At 37.8% G+C, this 18,902-nt stretch overlaps 2 protein-coding genes across 2 annotated transcripts; one reads left to right on the top strand and one right to left on the bottom strand.

The window, feature by feature from the left end:
* Positions 1-2,752: 2,752 nt before the first annotated feature.
* LOC105047407 (pentatricopeptide repeat-containing protein At3g49240, mitochondrial) lies at positions 2,753-7,973 on the top strand (the record flags this gene model as incomplete). Its single annotated transcript, XM_010926324.4, has 2 exons — positions 2,753-4,777; positions 7,543-7,973. A coding segment is annotated over one exon (2,025 nt), but the record flags the coding sequence as incomplete, so codon positions are not given.
* A 1,554-nt stretch (positions 7,974-9,527) lies between these two features.
* On the bottom strand, positions 9,528-15,710 carry LOC105047321 (E3 ubiquitin-protein ligase SINAT3). Its single transcript, XM_010926202.4, is given in 4 exon segments — positions 9,528-10,116; positions 10,600-10,986; positions 15,418-15,525; positions 15,528-15,710. Coding segments are annotated over 4 exon segments (951 nt in total). The 5' UTR covers positions 15,621-15,710; the 3' UTR covers positions 9,528-9,753.
* Between the last annotated feature and the right edge of the window lie 3,192 nt (positions 15,711-18,902).

Here is an 18,902-nt window from a genome sequence, read left to right as displayed (position 1 = left end):
CTCAACGTTCATCATGCTCTATCTACAGTTGATGATGACGAGCGGATTCGCATACTGTGTGAGATAGAAAGAACAAGTTCGGGAACATTAGTGGCGATTGCGTTGATTCAGATAGCTATGCGCCTTGATATGGAGCAGTCGATGCGCCACATATGAGATATACACCGTCACCATATGTTTCACATATGTCATCACCGTATATACCGCAGATGTCATCACTTGATCCACAGATGGCAGGACCTTCTTTCTTCCCTACTTTCTTTTCAGGACCATCTGTATATTCAGATGAGGGGATTGAGGGCGTCACTTAGTCCGCAGATGCTCCGACAACACAGCAGACCATTCCTAGGGGATTAAGGAGGTTATTCCTGAGCAGCATAACCAGCAGACTTCTACTGCTGTGGGGGAGGAGCCATCACAGCAGATACAGGAGCAGGAGCGGCCTTGAGGACTTTTCTGAGAAGGTCAAGCGACCACGGGCACCACGACGTCTTTGTGGGAGTTAGTATTTTTTATATTTGTATTTAGTATTTTTGAGACTTTTATTGTACTATTCTTTTTACACTTGACATTTTTTATTCTATTTTATATCATTAATTATTGTTTTTATCAAAGATTATTTAATTTCAAGTGAACGGATATTATGCTTTATGAACATGAATACACATTGTCTCATGTATCTCAAAGATTAGAAGAGAAAAAATTATGCTAAAAGGGTTATAGAAATTAATTATATTTTTTGAAATATCTAAAAATAAGTTAAATCAGACAAATCAGTAGGGCACGAATCATTACATACAGTGTGGTATGGGCCGGTATAAGTCGGTAAGGCATCGGTATGATAGGGTGCTTTTATCAACCGCTCGGTGCGATAAGGTTATAGTATTATACAAATATTATGATATAATTATATTGTTATATATTATTATAATAATATAATATAATATATTATATTAATATCTTATATTTTATAATAAAATATATATTATAATATTATTATATTTTAATATCTTATAATAATTTTTATAATATTATAATATAATATAATATTTTATTTTATAATATATTATATTAAAATATAGTATAGTAATTATATTATATTTTAATATAGTATATTAACTAATATAAATATTATTATATATTATATTATTATTATGATATATTATATTATATATTACATATTATTTTTATTTTTTGAGTTATTTTTATGTAATTTTTAATAAAAAAATTAATTTAAAATGGGGATATAATTTGAAATAATAATTTTTATTTGAATTAAAATTAAAATTTTTATTTTTTTAAATTTAAAATTATAAATTTTATTTTTTTCCCTATTTTTTCCATTTTTCACTTTTTATGGTATTTTTTATTTTTTTAATTTTTTTGAATTTAAATTTAAATTTTTTTAATTTAAAATTATAATTTCAATTTTTCCTATTTTTTTTTAATTTTTAATTTTTTTATTATATTTTTTTTTTTTAATTTTTTAAGATAATTTTTTGGGATATTTTTTAAAAATTTAATTTGAAATATGGAAAGTAATTTGAAATGATATTTTTTATTTAAATTAAAATTAAAATTTTTATTTTTTAAATTTAAAATTATAATTTTTATTTTTTTTCTTATTTTTTTATTTTTTATGATATTTTTTTTTTTTAATTTTTTAAGATATTTTTTGGAATATTTTTTTAAAAAAATTAATTTAAAATGGAGAAAGTAATTTGAAATGATGTTTTTTATTTGAATTAAAATTAAAATTTTTATTTTTTTAAATTCAAAATTATAATTTTTATTTTTTTCTTATTTTTTTTTATTGTTTCTTTTTTTATATTTTTTATTTTTTAAGATTTATTTGGGATATTTTTTAAAAAAAATTAATTTGAAAGGGAGAAAATAATTTGAAATGATGTTTTTTATTTAATTAAATTAAAATTAAAATTTTTATTTTTTTAATTTAAAATTATAATTTTTATTTTTTCTTCTTTTATGATTTTTTTAAAAAAATTAATTTGAAAAGGGGATTGTAATTTGAAATAATAATTTTTATTTGAATTAAAATTAAAATTTTTATTTTTTTAAAATTTAAAATTATAATTTTTATTTTTTTAATTTTTTTATGATATTTTTATTTTTTTATATTAAATTTTTTTAGATATTTTTTAAAAAGATAATTTGAAATGAAATATTAATTTGAAATGATGATTTTTATTTGAATCAAAATTATAAATTTTATTTTTTTAAAATTTAAAATTATAATTTTTATTTTTTTTATTTTTTTAAAAAATTAATAATTAAATTTATCATTTGAAATGGTGTTTTTGAAAATTATTTCAAATGATGTTTTAAAAAATATTCTTTGAAATGATATTTTATTTTATTTTTTTTCGTCGTTCATATAGAAAGAGTGGTGACGTAGAAATATAAAGCGTTCAAAGGAGCAGTGGCTTTTTATAAGGTTTACATTATTTTAATAAATAAATTAAAAATTAAATTATTTTTATAAATAATTATTTTTATAAATTATTTACGTAAAGCACTCAAAACCCGGGTGTGTTTGGGCTAAGCATCCCGAGGTATTCCCATCTTCTAACGTTGCCCTCCGCATCACGATGAAACTACCAAAGTAGCCGCAGATCACCCAACCCAAACCCCTCAAAAACCCCAGATCTCTTCTTCTCTCTGTCGCCTCCCCAACCCCGAAGCCTAAACAATGGTGCTCTCCAAGCCCCTCTTCTCCCACCTCAATCCCTAAAACCCTACCCCAAACCCGGTCCTCCCCGCCGCCGCCGCCGCTATCCCTTTCCGCTTCCTCTCCTTCGCCACCCCTGAGGAGGCCGCCGCCGAGCGCCGCCGCCGCAAACGCCGCCTCCGCATCGAGCCCCCTCTCTCCTCCCTCCGTAATCAACCCCCCTCCTCCGCCCCCCGCCGCCCCCCGCCGGGCCCCAAAACCGCGTCCAATCCCAATGCCCCCAAGCTTCCGGAGTCCATCTCCGTCCTCGCCGGCAACCGCCTCAACCTCCACAACCGCATCCTGACCCTCATCCGCGAGAACGACCTCGACGAGGCCTCCCTCCTCGTCCGCCACTCCATCTACTCCAACTGCCGCCCCACCATCTTCACCTGCAACGCCGTCCTCGCCGCCCTCCTCCGCCAGTCCCGCTACGCCGACCTCCTCTCCCTCCACCGCTTCATCACCCAGGCCTCCGTCGCCCCCACCATCATCACCCACAACCTCTTCCTCCAGGCCTATTGCGACTGCCGCAAGACCGACACCGCCCTCGAGCACTACCGCCTTATCCTCAAAGACGCCCCCTTTAACCCCTCCCCCACCACCTACCGCATCCTCGTGAAGGGCCTCATCGACAACGCCAAACTCGACCAGGCCCTCGAGCTCAAGGACGACATGATCGCCAAGGGCTTCTGCGCTCCCGACCCCATCGTCTACAACTTCCTCATGGCTGGATTCGTCAAGAACGACGACCCCGACCGCGTCCTCTCTCTCTTCGAGGAGCTCAGGGAGAAACTCGGTGGCGGTACAATCTACGATGGGGCCGTCTACGGGAATCTCATGAAGGGTTACTTCAAGAAAGGCATGGAGAAGGAGGCCATGGATATCTACAGTGAAGTGGTTGGCGATGAATCCAAAGTCAGGTTTGGGGCGGCGAGCTACAATTCGGTGCTGGACGCGCTGGGAAGGAATGGGAAGTTGGAGGAGGCAATCGGTTTATTCGATAGGATGATGAACGACCACAACCCACCGCGAAGGATCGCCGTGAATTTGGGGACCTTCAATGTGATGGTGGACGCTTATTGCCTTGCCGGAAAGTTCGATGAGGCGATTGCTGTTTTCAAGATGATGGATGAGAAGAAATGCAGCCCCGATACGCTGTCTTATAACAATCTCATTGATCAATTGGGGAAGAATAAATTGGTCGCCGAGGCTGAGGAGCTGTACAGGGAGATGGGTGAGCGTGGGATTAACCCAGATGAGTACACCTATGTTCTGTTGGTGGATGCGTGTTTTGGAGTGGACAGGGTGGATGATGCCACAGGATACTTCAACAAGATGGTTGAATTGGGGCTGAGGCCGAATACAAATGCATACAATGAGGTTATCGGAGGGTTGGTGAATGTGGGAAGACTTGATGAGGCGAGGGGGTTCTTTGACCAGATGAAGGAGAAGGAGGTGAAGCCGGACGTCGTGAGTTATGAGATGCTGCTGAAGGCATTTATTGAGGTACAGAGGTTGGATGACGGACTTAAGATGGTTAGGGAAATACTTTTGGATGAAGGAGTGACTTTCGGTGAAGAAATGAAAGAGTTTGTGGAGGGGGTGTTGAGGGAAGAAGGGAGAGAGGACGACTTGGGAAAACTGTATGAGGATGTAGAAAGGGAGAAAGCTGAGGCATTGGCTCGAGCGGCAGAAGAGAAAGCGAGAGCTGAGGCTCTTGCCAAGGAAGAAGAGGAGAGGAAGAAGGCTGAGGCTGCTGCAAAGGAGGCAGCTGCAGCCAGAGCTAGTGCTGCAGCTATCGAGGCTGTTTTGGGACGGAGAAAGCAAGAGGCAAAAGAGGAGTCCACGGCTGATGGTGCCAGTGGTTCTGATGGGGGATTGCTGAAAGAAGAGAGGAATGATAGTGGATCAGTTGAAGAATTGAAAGCTGGAGATGGAGAAGCTACCGGTGCGAGCATACCTGATGGAGAACTGCTGAAAGAAGTGAGTAATTGTAGTAGCTTGACCAAAGAAGCAAAGGATGGAGCTGGAGATGCTGCTCAATAGGTATCAGCTTCATGATTCTGAGCTTGTTTCGCAGTATCCATTATAAAATATTACGGGGAGAGTTTTTCTCATTTTGGTTATTTCATCTGTTGTGGTCATTCTGAAATGTTAAGGGAAACTGTAGGGTTGTCATTTGAAATGTGATTGAGGTTTCTATAAGCATGGCTATTAATCATCATTTGGAAATGAAACTTTGGATCGGTATGTGTTCCATTTCATTGTAATCCGGAAATCCAGAAATCTGATATTGATTGACATTTTTGGATTATTTCAAAGTAATCATTATTAGAATTATGCTACATGGTGCACCACTAACTGTGTTGCTTTATGTGCTTGGTTCCAGAGTCTCTTGATCGTATTTTGTGTACAATTATACCTGTTCATATGTACAATTGCATTTTAAGTGTGCTCTGGTTCTCAGTAATTAGACTTCAGGCAATGAGAATAGGTGTTCTGAGCTGATGCAGTGTCCCCTACTCCTTTTCCTGGTACAAATTGTTGATTTTCTGTGATTTGCATGAATATTGAAATGCTTTTTCAGAGTCTAAGCTGACCAAAAAGAAGAAAAGAACTCATTCTGTGAACAAATTATGATTCAAAATTCGCAGAGTTTGAGCTTTGTAAGAAATTTGGTTTTTTAATTTATATAAAATGCTTCATTCACATCCAGTCAAGTATCATGATAACTTAAGGCAATTTAACTGTTCTCTTTCTGACAAAACCGCAATAAGAGGCGATTATAGAATCGGCTCATTTATCATATTAGGAATATAATCTATGATATTACGTGACTGTATGTGATGTTTCAACCATCAGAGTTTGTATGCCAAATAGTTGTTCAACATTAGAGAATTTTTGGCATTTTCAAGGTGGCATCCGAGTAGACTACATGAAGTATTTATTGGAGATGTCATGTTGGAGATGTTCTCTGTAGTAAACGTTTCAATACTGATTCAAGTTCCTCTATGGTGCATCTTCTGCACCACAGAGAGTCGTGCATGCTCGGATCACTGCCATGTCGCCCCCATTTCTGTTATTATTTTTATCTGCATATAATAGTTTATAACCATCTCTGATATTTTTGGATTTACTATGTTTCTATTTAGTTTCTTGTAAAGAAGCAATATTGACTTTCCTACATGTCATTGTATCAACTTATTCTCTACATTTTTCAGTTTAAGTTCCAATATTCCAAGTAATAAATCTAATTCTCTTTTTCTATGTTGTTAACTTCTTTACATGATGCAATTTTTCTTGCCGCCTAATTACCCTGATTGGCTGCCATCATACTAGATTATTACTAGAAGACTCTTCAATCCTAAATAACTTTTGCATGCTTGTCGTTATAATTGTGTTGTAAAGGATGGAATGACTTAAACAACTTCTTACTCATTTGTCACACCAAATGAGCCATGTTGGTATATGAATAAAGATAACAATATTAACTTTTTTGTCACTATAAAAGGGTGCTAAGATGTTTGGATTAGTAAGCTGCATGTCAAAGGTATGGGGGAGGAACATACTTGTTGCAAACACAAAATAAAAGGAGGGAAAATGGAATTAAGGCAAGGTGACAGGAATGGATAAACTTATTTTGGCTGCCAACAGTAGATTGGTTGGAAAGAATGAGGATGCTCGTGTATGAATATAGGCAGAACTTGGTAGGAGCTGTCGCAGATGAATGGGCGCAGGCCATAGAAAAATTTAGGTGATGGACTTGGAAGAAAAATAAAGGACTATCAATGTGAAAATCTAGATAGAAGGCTAAAATCTATACCTAGAAGCCCCAGCTTCCAACTAGCCTCCTTTAGAAAGAATGCCCTGCATCTGACTCTTAGAGCATTCCCCTCAAACAAGCTGTTTAGAGGTGTTGATCATGCTCCAATTTTCCTCTTGAATAAGTGTGTTTCCCCTTTTCTTCCTCTTATGTCATTCCTCTTATAGACAACAGGCTCACGGTTTGATGCTTTTGTTCCAAATTTGTCACCGAATAAGCTGGAGTTACCATCCTGGTTCTTGCTTCAGAAGAGAACCATTTTTTGCTGACCCTATTGAAACCAGCATTTGTTACCCTTCTTCAGCGATGGGATAACAGCGACCATCAAGTGCTCCCTATTTCTGGTCTATAGGATCAGAGCATCTATCTAGCACTCCCGTTTCGAACCGGTAGTGCATCTTCATGTAGTGTTAGTTTTCAGTCTAACAAGGGAATGAGCTCTTGTCAGCTCTACAATCTCTGTGATCTAAACAATCTACGCTACTGTCGAAACGTGAGCAACATTCTCCACTAATTTCAGCACACATATTATGTCTTGGCTGCCTCGAGCACTCAAAGTTAATTTTGATGCTGCCATAACATCTGATAAATCAGCTGCTGCCTATGTAATTCGCAATCATAGGGCTATCTGATTCGGGCTGGCAGCAAATCACTGCCACCCTCATCGGTGCTCTATGCTGAGTTGGTGGGTGCTTGGTTAGGTCTTCAGCTTGCTGTGAGTGAATTACAACCACAGGAATGTTGGTTGGAAAGTAATTCTCTAACAGTGGTCGAGTGGATTACTTGCCCTTCTCTGAACAGGTGCCAGCATTTGCCCTTTTTGAATGATATTAACTCATGGATAGCAGCCGGCCAGCTGTTTTATGTATCTCATACCCATCGAGAAGGCAATCAAGCTGCTGATTTTATGGCTTCTATGGCCTCGGCAGGTGATGTCAATTTCCAGCACACTGATTTATTGCCTGCTGATCTTGCTGTTATTCTACAGGCTGATGCTCGGGCTGTTGGTCATATTAGGAGTTCATAATGGCTGCTAGTGCTTTGCTGTTGTGTATTACTTCTATGCCTCCAATGCTCAACCTGTGTATGGCCCAGCCTGGTCACATCTACGGAGCTAAGAAAACTGCAGAGTTGCTGGTGCTCACAGGGAAACAGATTCTTACTGCCATGTATTCTATGGTGATCTATCTCATGGCATCATGATACAACCTGCAGCTGCAAATCACCCACAACATCTAAGCTCCTGTTCTGCCTTGCTTGTACGAAGATTGCTGGAAGGCTGGTATTTTTGCGCTGCTTTTGTTACATGGCATATTGGTGCTTTTTGTAGTAATAGGGTGCTCATCTTTGTCAATTGTCATCGATTGAGCTGTTCAATAATTTATGTAATACCACTCATGCCCTAGATATTGAGAACCATGGAATTAGATTTCTGGGATGTCCTTTTCCGGAATTAAAATGGCTGTTATGATAAGTCGGACAACTGTCCCATAAGAGCAAGATGTTTATGGCACCATGTCATTGGGGTAAGGTGGACGGGTCAACGGTGTATAAACTATAAAAAGAGAGTTGGGGCGAGAAGTCATTTTCAAAAAAAAAAAAAGAGAAAATAAGAGGTTGATAGGGCTCCATCTCAACTATGGGTGAATTAGATTGGATATAGATCGGATTGATATGATCAAATTAAAAAATTATTAATTTAAATTTAATTTATTTATTAAATAGATCAAAAATTAAGTTATGAATCCAATCTGTTTATTAAATAAGTAATCTGATATGATCTACTTAATTCATTTATTAAACAGATTAAGTTAGATTAAATGAGTTAAGTTGGATAACTGGCTTATGAGAGCAAGATGTTTAAGGCATCATGTCATTGGAGTAAGGTGGACAGGTCAATGATGTGTAAATCATAAAAAAAAGTGAGGATAAAAAATCATTTTTTTAAAAAAAAGATTGATCTAGATCCATCTCAATGGTGTATAAACTATAAAATATATCACTTCCTCGAATAAGGTTAGTTGATTTATGTTATTTTAAGAATATTTAAGAGTTTATTGTAATAAAAAGAGTTGAAAATAGTTGAGAATCTTTTAGGATTCATTTGGTTCGTAAGAAAAATTTTCTTTCTGAAAAGTTATTTTTCAAAAAATTATTTCTTGATAATATGATGCATTACTTGGGAATATAATTTTAGTATATTTAGTTAATTATGGAAGAATAGTTTATCATAAAGTAGTTTTTTGTTTGGTGGAATATTTACTTTTGTAAAAAATATATAAAATATCTATTATATTCTTAATAGATATAAGATCATATCTTTTTTTTTTTGCTCCTAAACTTCGCATAAATATTAATATAATATTTATATAAATATAAATATTATATTAATATAAATATTATATTGATATTAATAAGAATATCACATTAGTATAAATATTAAAATAATATTAATATATTATAAATATTATAATATTTATATTAATATAAATATTAGCATAGTATTGATATAATACAATATTAATATTTTAAAGATAATATTAAAATAATATTTTTGGAAAGAAAAAAAGATCACCAATTTTCATCTCATGAAAAATGCCAAAACTACATTCTCGATGGATTTATATTTTTTTTGAAATATAAAAAATATTTTTTTATAGAAAAATTTTTTATATTCTCCCTTTAAACCTGTAATCAAGTAAGAAAACTCTCTTTCACTTCTCAAAAATTGTCACTTCTTCTCTCCACTTCAAGCGAACCAAATGAGCGCCTAATCTCTCCTTATTGTTCCATCTATCCTACAACACAAGCTACTCAAGTTTGTGGAGAGGAAAAAGTATCTTGCTGCCCCGTGTAACTGTTCCTATAGGTGGTGGACATTTTCTGGAGGGGAAAAAAAAAAAAAGATTGTTGAAGGATGAAAAATGCATAAGTGCACATTGCACCGCACTAGACTTGAGAAGACTGACAGAGTGATGTATATGAGATAATTCACAGCTTGAATCCCGTTATTAGAGAATTCACATAATTTTCCCTCTATCCTCGATTTAAACATAAAATAGCAAACAGTGCTGTAAACAAACAACAACGATAATGGAGACACAAGGTGGATTTGAGAGATGCAAATTTCACAGATTCACATCGATGACAGTCACACAAGGTGGATTCGAGAGATGCAAATTTTACAGATTCACTTCTTTCAGTTACAGAGATTGGGTATGCACGCCCCAGACTCAGGGTTTTGTTGCTCCTTCCATATTCGACCCGTAACCCGCAGCTTCAGTTCTTTCCTATCTCCACCGGAGAAGAAGAGTGCCATATTTCTCTGGATTATGAGGCCATCGTGACTGTCCCGCACTTTGCGGTGGCTGTCGCGGATGCTCCGGGGGGTGCCTTCCCATATCAGCTTTCTGCCATTGGCCCCAACCTCAAGGCTGTAGCTGAAATTTCTCGCCTCATTCTCATCACCCATGAAGCGCAGAAATGCCATGTAAACGGGGGCCATCCCCAGCTGGAATGCCTCAAAGTGCAAGCAGAAGTACTGCCCGAAACAGTTGAAGACCTGGACAGAATCAGAAGCAAAGTTCAGTACTGAATTGGAGCAAACAGTGTTGCAGCTGACAGTGATTGCAGCCATCTGACTTTCAAATGTTATATCAGCAGACACATTCACTACTTTCTCACAAATAAAAGAAAAATCACTGCTTCAAAATTCAAGTGAATTTCACTAATAGATATTTTTAGAAGGGAAGAAAGAAAGAAAAGACCACCAATATGGTTGATCTTGAAATTTCAAATGTTTCCACAGGCTCATAGATTTTTTAGCTTTAACTATTTTGTGGAGGGGGATATATAACTTGCTACTCAAATGTGTGTGGATGCACATTTTATTGAGGGAAAAATGACTGTTGAGGGATGCGAAATGCATGGATGCAGATGGCACTGCACAATTAAATGATTGCTGTGAATTCATGATTAATGAGAAGCCAATGTATGAAGAGCCATATTCAGTGGGCAATAATACCATGAACCTAAGCATACTTACAGTCAGCATCCAGGTAGCATTTTCAACCTCCCGTGGATTGGACTTCACATACCGATGGTTGAACGTGCATCCACTGTGCATGTCTACTTTATGGTCATCCCTTAAATGTGTGACCAAGGAAGGAATGTCCCCAGCCACAGAGCATTCAGACCCTGCATATGGGCAGTTGTATGGTCTGAAGTTACACTGAGCTTCATGCTTGAGCTTGCTGTAGTAGGGAAAGATTTCTGGACACCCTAGTGAGCTATACTTGCAGGGAAGCTCAAGCGATTCAGCCACCTTCTCCAATGCTAGACACCTAATATCTCCAAGCTCCTGTCTACAAGTAGGGCAGCGGTTGTGTACCCTTGTTTTACATGCTGAACACAGGGTATGCCCGTTCCGGCACTGCAAAAGTCAGCTATTCATGAGAAGCAGTCACTGCAGCAAGCAATGAAATGCTAAAAGATGCAGAAATTACAGGGCTAATAATTAGTTTCGCATTCCTAATGACGGATAACTGAGATGTTTCAGTATTCAAAATAAATTCACCTATGACAATATGCATTACAAGGTGCCTTGCTTTCTTCAAGTTATATGTGATGGTCGTATACATATCAAATATTTAATCTATAACCCCAGGAATGAAAACTCTTTGCCCATCATAACAGATAATAATAAAGCATACGTTTAAAGCTACATGATATCAAACATGATAGGAGATCAAAATTGCACCAAATAGATCAGACAACAAGAGATTAGAACAAACGGACTCGAGAAAATTCAATGTCAACTGAAATTTAAAACTACACTTGCTCGTTTTATACATGAGACAATAGACATTTTATTCACCATCCACCCCAAGACATCTGCAAGAACAAGACAGTATCCACTAAGAATCATCTTTGTAAGAAGTTAACAGATACATCCTACTAGCGTATAATCTCAAATGAATTTAAGTATGATTTTTATGATCAAGATGATGTTTGTAAATACAGCATATTATTAGCAGCTGAAAACCAATTACAGAAAACAAAATGACTGCACATAAAAACCATGTGATAGGAAATCACAAACCAAATAAACCTACAACATCTAAAAAATATAAGACCATAGTTTCCCCCACCCCCAACACCCCCCCCCCCCCCCAACACAACAAAAAAAAAAAAAAAGAAGTGACTATGCACTATTAAACTTCCTATGATTTTGGCAATGCAAATATGAAGTTTCAATCTGTACACCTATTACTGTACTCAAAAGTAAAGAAATGACATATTCCTTTTTTTTCCCTCTTGGTCCAGTAAACACCAGCAATTTCTATTGTAAAAAGTCAAAAACCTAGTAGTTTGGACAGTGGACTGATAGATCTATTTCATATAAGAAACTAGATATCCACTGAGAATGCCACAAAGCAGTTTATGTCCGTAAGCTGTGAATGGATTTGTTAACAGATCCAGATGAAAACTCATGAATGTAGCAAATTAACAACAAAATTGATCATAGCCAACCATGTGATCGGCTAATCAAAACAATCAGTGACTACAGCAAACTCTGCCCAGTAATAGGATTTTCTGTTTTCTTGCTCAAGTTTCAATTTGCTCCCAATAATTAAAGCTTGAATGGAAAACAAAGAAAATCACAATGGGTGGAAAATCAACTTGTTGGATGGGCAAACACCATCTCTTTCAACTGCAATAACTTCAATGTTTCAAGAGTTTGCCTATCTATATTCCTAGAGCTATGCTGGCACAATCTTTTCTTGCATAGGAAAGGTAGGCTAAATGAGAAGAGACTCAAAGATTAGTTCAGAAGTTTGTTCACTTGAGGAATGGCTTCAAAAGTTTGCAGACTGAATGTGAGGATGACAAGTCACTCCACAAAGGTGGGGAGAACTTTTGGGGAGGGTTGAATTAGTAAGGTGCCCAACCAGCAAGGTTCAAAACCCACTTTGGTGAATATTTTTCAAGAAGTAGATACCTTTATAGAACAGATTAATATGGTAAGGGAAAATAAGCTAGAGGGATGTTGGAAGCGGACCTCCTCCATTGGAAGTCGTTCTTTAAACTTGCAATTTCACATGCTTTGAGAGAGTCAGAAGAGGAGATTGGTTCAATATTATTATGAGATGCAAGGTGATGAGACATACCTTGGCCATCTAATTACAAGGAAACAGGGGAGTTATAATCTTAAGAAATTAATCACCGTGTTGAATGTCAGACTTGGGCTTGATGATCTTGAGAAGAATGACATGAGTTTGGGATTGATCCGCTAAAAGAGTTTTCCTTTTACATGGATTTTGCCATTCCTCATCATATTTATGAAAATTTGCTTCAAAATTCAGGACTGGCTGAAAATATTCCACCATTTAAAAGATTCAAGTGTTTCCCTAAATGGCAATGTTAAGGAATATGACCTTTGACAACTCCTTAAGAGAGGGAAGTGGATAAAATATGACATGGACATAATATAGTTGATGAGAATTGTCTCCACCTTTCCCATTCTCGTAGCTCAAGAAATCTAGGATATCACCAGACCCCCACCAACTTTACATGCAGCCTAACAACTTGGTTATCTTGTAAGAAATTAGAAGTATGGAGTTAACCAAAGCTAACAGGGTGTTAAAGACCAAGTGGATTTGATCTTATCATGCCTAATATGACTCATCTGGAAGATATATGCAGGCATATTTTGAGGGAAAGCATAAAAATAGGTTAAAAATGATCAAAGCTAGTAGAGGACTTTGTTGGGTGATTATTCCACTTGACCACTAGAATTCCTTTTGTTGCTTGTTGGTCCTAATGTGTCATCTTTAGAGCAAGTATCAAGTGTCTTTTTCTCCTTATAGGTGTTTTTTCATTTTACTTCAAGGACTTTGAACTCTTAGAATCTCCTGATTTTGAAGGTTTCTTATGTGTCCCCTCCCTCTAGAAAACAAAACAAAGCTTTTAGATGGGTCTTCTTTATTTCTTCATTAGCATATGTACCTCTCATGTTAGAAAAAAGGGCTCCAAATTAAAATGCAACAAGGACCTACAAGATCGATTATGTAAAAAAAAATAACTAAATGCCAATCTTTGTTTATTGCCTTCTAAATACATCTCTGAAGAGAAAAACAAATTACATCATGCTAATTTGGAAGTATCCAGGAAAAAAAATCTTCAACAAAATGATTATGTGATGAAGCAAACTTCTCTTCGGATCAAATGTCCTATGAATAATTTCACATATATTTTTCAACTAAATTGGAAATGCCCCTTAGGCATGTTTTGAAACTGCCCTCTTGTTTCTGATTCCATAAGTATGCAAAACTATCTGGAAATTGCAAGACAGGCAAATGAAACTGGATACCATGCAACTGATGATGACCAAGAAGAAGAATTCAGACTTTCAGACCATATATTGTGCTGTATCAAATGTTTGTATGAAATGTTGCTTTACCAGATAGGTAGATTCATACTGTTGCTGAATAAGACCCAACCCCGCAGGAAAGACAGCTATGTGTTAGACATACTTTTGAACCACCAGTGACTATGCATATCTTTTATTTCTCTAAACAAAAGAATCACGTGGGACTAACTGTTCTAAAACATGGTTTGATGTTTTTTATATGACTCCACATCTGAAAAGGAACAAAAATTCTTAAGATAAGGAAATTATCTAATAATAATTGGCAGCCAAATGACAAAGAATGGAAAAATAGGCATATGGCCGGAGACTGTCAACTATAGTTAACCATGAAAAAGAGCTCAACAAGCTCCTGGATTCATATACACAGCCTAAATAACAAACTGATAAAAAATCCCAAGACAGGGAAAATTTCATTCCATATTCTGGTACTCGTATAGCATTGACTTCTGACTAATACACTGTATTAAAAGAGAAGATGTTCAACCAGAATTAAACTGCATTTATCCAAAAGTCCAAATTAACCATCAATAATAACATGTCAAATGGGCGTAGTAAAAGCATTTTAGAAAGTGAAATGATAGGCATCTTGCTCTACAATAGAAAAACACTTGACAAATCAATTCATTCAAGTTAATGAGTTCTTTGCAGCACATTTACTTGGACAAACATTTAGCCAGACCCATCATGACCTAAAGTTTCCATGGTATAAGAGCCAAACAAGCAAACTAAGGGAACCAGATATCAGATCGATGATTACTTAGAACCACAACGATTGCATTATGCCCCAAGTTTTAAATGGAACCTCACACGGCAGATATAAAGAAACCTATATCCCTCAATGACCAATCAAAAATCAGAATTCAATGTTCATAGACTCATATTACCGAACCAAAAAGGAAAACCATGAAGGGGATCAACCAGAGCCTCTAATAGACGATCATACTCGGTGCCAATTTCATCCCCACATTTGAAACGAGATAATCAGGAATCAAGTTTTCAAACGCGCACAACCAAATAGATAAAAAAAGGACAAAATCCCCTCAAAAGAATCAAACAATCGAAAAGAAAAAAGAAACAAGCCACAGATCATCGAAATCTTCCAAAATTCGCATGTTCCCCAATCATTCCACCATCTTGATTCTCGAATACGTACAGAACATCAAATTGAATCGTTTGTATCACTGAATTTAATCCAATTGACCCAACGAAACCGGAATCCATAAATCCGTAAGCCCTAAAACAGCCCAAAGATCCCTCCTTTGCCCCCAATTTCGCCATGCCAATGAGAATAACCCACCCCCTCAAAAAAAAAAAAAAAAAAAAAATCGCAACCTTAGATCATCAAATTCTGCATTCAACCCAGAAATCAAGAGGAACCCAGCAATTAGAATTCGGAAGCACTCAACAATCCAAAAGATGAAACCAACCAACCTGGTGGATCGGGGGGTACATGGAATTGGTGCAGACCGGGCACTCGAGCAGCTCGTGGACGCTGGTAGCGGCGGGAGACATCCCCGGCGGAACGGCGGCCTCCCCCCGTGGGGCTTCGAGGACGGGTGGTGGTGAAGCACGATGGTCGCCTCCTCGTCCATCGCATCCGACGATGACACGCAATCGATGCTATCCAACTCCATTCCTCTAAACGAGAGAACGAGAGAGAGAGAAGGATCGAGACCTCGCCCCCGCGCCCCTTCTCCTCCCCTCTTCCCTTCTCTCCTCTTCCCCCCCCCCCCTCTCCCTCTCTCGGAATCGAAGCCGAAGGCCGAAGGCGGTGCCTTTCCAGGCTTTACGTTGTTCCTTCGTTAGCTCCGCGTTCCCTGCGATAAACGGATCGCCGTCGAATCCGTTAAAGAAATAGCAAGGGGGATGGAGAGGAGGAGATGCTTTGCGACTGGGGCCACATTGCTATTCTTTCCTATGGCAGCGCACTCGTATTTGCTCGTTTTGGGGTGGGTGGGTAACAAGCATGGATGGGATTGGGTGCGTTACAAAGGTCTGGTGGTAGGGATGGGAGCAACTCCTCATGTCTAAAATATTGAAGTGGGCTACCAAGAGTTCTACAGAGTAACAGAAGTTTTTCCTTGAGAGTAACTTCTCTTGTCTAATAATATCGGAGTGGGCCAACAAAAAGTTTGCTACTTAATAAAGTTTGTTCATGATGTTGGCTGATGCAGGGGTAAGGGAATCTATCCGTTGCTTGGCAGTGGGCATGGAGTGATGGAGGTTGGTAGCATCCAGAACGGGCATGGAAAGGGGGTTTGGGTAACTGGCTGTGATATAATTGAATGCCTGATGGAGATGGGCATGCGTGGATATAGGTCTGTGGGCCCCTACAGTCACATAGATAATTTTCTGGTCTAATGTTAAAAAAAAAAAAAAAAAAAAAAGCATGGACTGGCCACAGTAGTGCACATTTTGCACCGTATGAGACAGTATATGTCTGGATAACTGCTACATCATTCATTTTGAAGATAAATAATTTTTTTTATCTCAAAAAATTTAATAAGTTTCAATTTCATCCAATACAGGATATGGATAAAATGAAGGAGAGTTGTTCATCCTCAAGACGCGTGACGACTTTTCAATCACTATTAGTTCTTCCTTAGTCATCCCTTCTGGTTAGGATCTTAGCAATATATGCGACTAAGTCAGCCTTGATTGGCAACATTTCCTATGCCGCGTTCGTGGAAGGAGAAGTACCGAGGTTCAAGTCAACACTTTCGTAAATTTGCTCTATCAATAAGATACTCTAGATTGTAGAGTCATACATTAGGTTTCTCTAATAATTGGAATCATTAGTTGTTTGTCTTTTCTGGTGCTTGTTAATCGATTCTCAAGGTACGGTTAAGTCTTTGGAAAGGAGGACCGTTTCCATGTAATGATGAAAACACATGGATAAATGACTTAGCTTTTAATATGAAGCACTGCAGGTTGCTGATTTTGAAGAATAATTTCTGATTTTTTAGACATCAGTCTGCTATCAACTGAACTTAAGGCGAGTAAGATTCCTGCCATATGAACACCTCATATCGTGCAGTTAACAGCTTTGGTCCAGCATCTGAACTCAAGCCATCCTGTTTCACATAATTCTGTTTCTCAAACTCCAATCCCAACTTTGATGACGATTAACCTGCTCTCTCATTTGTTTACCACCCACAATATAGTAGTCATCTAGCCAGGTTGAATATAATTCCAGACCCCATACCAAGCAATAAGTCCAAAAAAAAAGAAAAGAAAGAAAAAAAAAAACAATTGAAGTGTTTCTCAAATTAAAAAAAAAAAAGGCAAAAATCCCATAAGATTTATCATAAATAATTAAATAATAAAATCCTAAGTGTTGCTGCTCGATTCGATCGAGGCCGGAGAGAAGGCGGCTAAGTCTCGCGCAAAGATGCTGGTGCTGGAGTGACCTGCAAAACAAGTTAAACTGAAAATTTTCACTCCGACGAGAATCCTCCGACACTCAAGTCAGATTCAAAGAATAATAGGAGCAGCAACGAGTTCTCTGAGAGGGATTGATTGGCTTACCTTGATCCTGGGAGCTTTGGTTGCTTATATAGAAGACTGTTGAACAGCTGGTCACATAGCTTTATGAAGGTTGTGAGATCCTGAGATTGCAGAGCCGTGAGCTTGTCATTGTAGGTGAGATAATCCAGTCCTTAATCGCTCCAGTGGAGTGAGGAGGTTGTTACTGGCAATATATTGAGTGGAGGATTTGAATATCCTCGAAGACTGTGCCTGACCTTTTGATTTTTTTGAGTTGGATGAGTGGTGTCACCTCATGGTATATGAGAGTCCCACCTATTAATTGCATAGACTGTCAATTACGAGCTGAGAGTGTGGAGAGATTTTAGCTTCCATATGCTCCCATATGAGGGCATTTATTATTTTTGACCTTTTCTGCATGGTGTGGATGGCTGTCATGATATGAAGATGGCTAAGTATAGAAGGATAACTCAGCTCAGTACATAATTCCAGATAACTCAGTTCAGCACATAGCTCAGCTCATATCAGGATAGTTTAGATCAGCATAGTATAACTCTTCTCAGCATAGTATAGCTCAGCCACCCCCAAATATACGTTCCGGATATAAATCTGAGCCATCTATGATACCACCGTAACACTACCTCTCTACTCCTGAGTCTGAGAATCAAATAAAAAAATATGTTGAAATGATGCCTCGATCTTAGGGATATCCATCCATGCATCCTATTAAGGATCTGTTTTTTATTTAATATGGACGGCAGAAGCAGCTAAAGAAAAGTTTGAATTTTGAGCCGGTCTAAGATCTTTTGAGCTTAAATCGATCTAAGACCTTACAAGCGGCATGCTCTGCTCTTCATAGGAGCGACGTCTTGTGCTTTGCTCTTGACATGAGCATCTTGTACTCTGCTCTTCATATGAGCATCTTGTGCTCTGCTCATTTTCAGCCGATCAAAGATTGATCCGAATGAAGATCGATGGGCTGGAGGATCTGGAGATAACTCGACGGGCTGTGAAGGTTTCGTAGGTTATCCTCCGCGGGAGTATAGCTCGAAAAAAAATTTGATGAGCTGGTCCGAATAGAGATCGATGGGCTCGAAGACTAGGAGATAACTCGATGAACTGTGGAGGTCCCGTAGGTTGTCCTCCACAGAAGTACGGCTCGAAGAAAAATTCGATGAGCTAGCACGGATAGAGATCGATGGGCTGAAGGACCCGAAGATAACTTGACAGGATGCGAAGGTCTCGTAGGTTGTCCTCCGTAGAAGTACGGCTTGAAGAAAACTCGACGAATTTATCCGAATAGAGATCGACAGACAGAAGGATCCAGAGGTAACTCGATGGGCTGTTGAGGTCCCGTAGGTTGTCCTCCATAGGAGTACAGCTCAAAAAAAAACTCGATGAGCTAGTTTGGATAGAGACGACGGACTGGA

This window comes from Elaeis guineensis, chromosome 6, assembly GCF_000442705.2.
Source record: "Elaeis guineensis isolate ETL-2024a chromosome 6, EG11, whole genome shotgun sequence".
NCBI classification, from domain to species: domain Eukaryota; kingdom Viridiplantae; phylum Streptophyta; class Magnoliopsida; order Arecales; family Arecaceae; genus Elaeis; species Elaeis guineensis.
The sequence above is the reverse complement of the archived record's forward strand: the minus strand, read 5'-3'. Positions and strand labels throughout refer to the sequence as shown.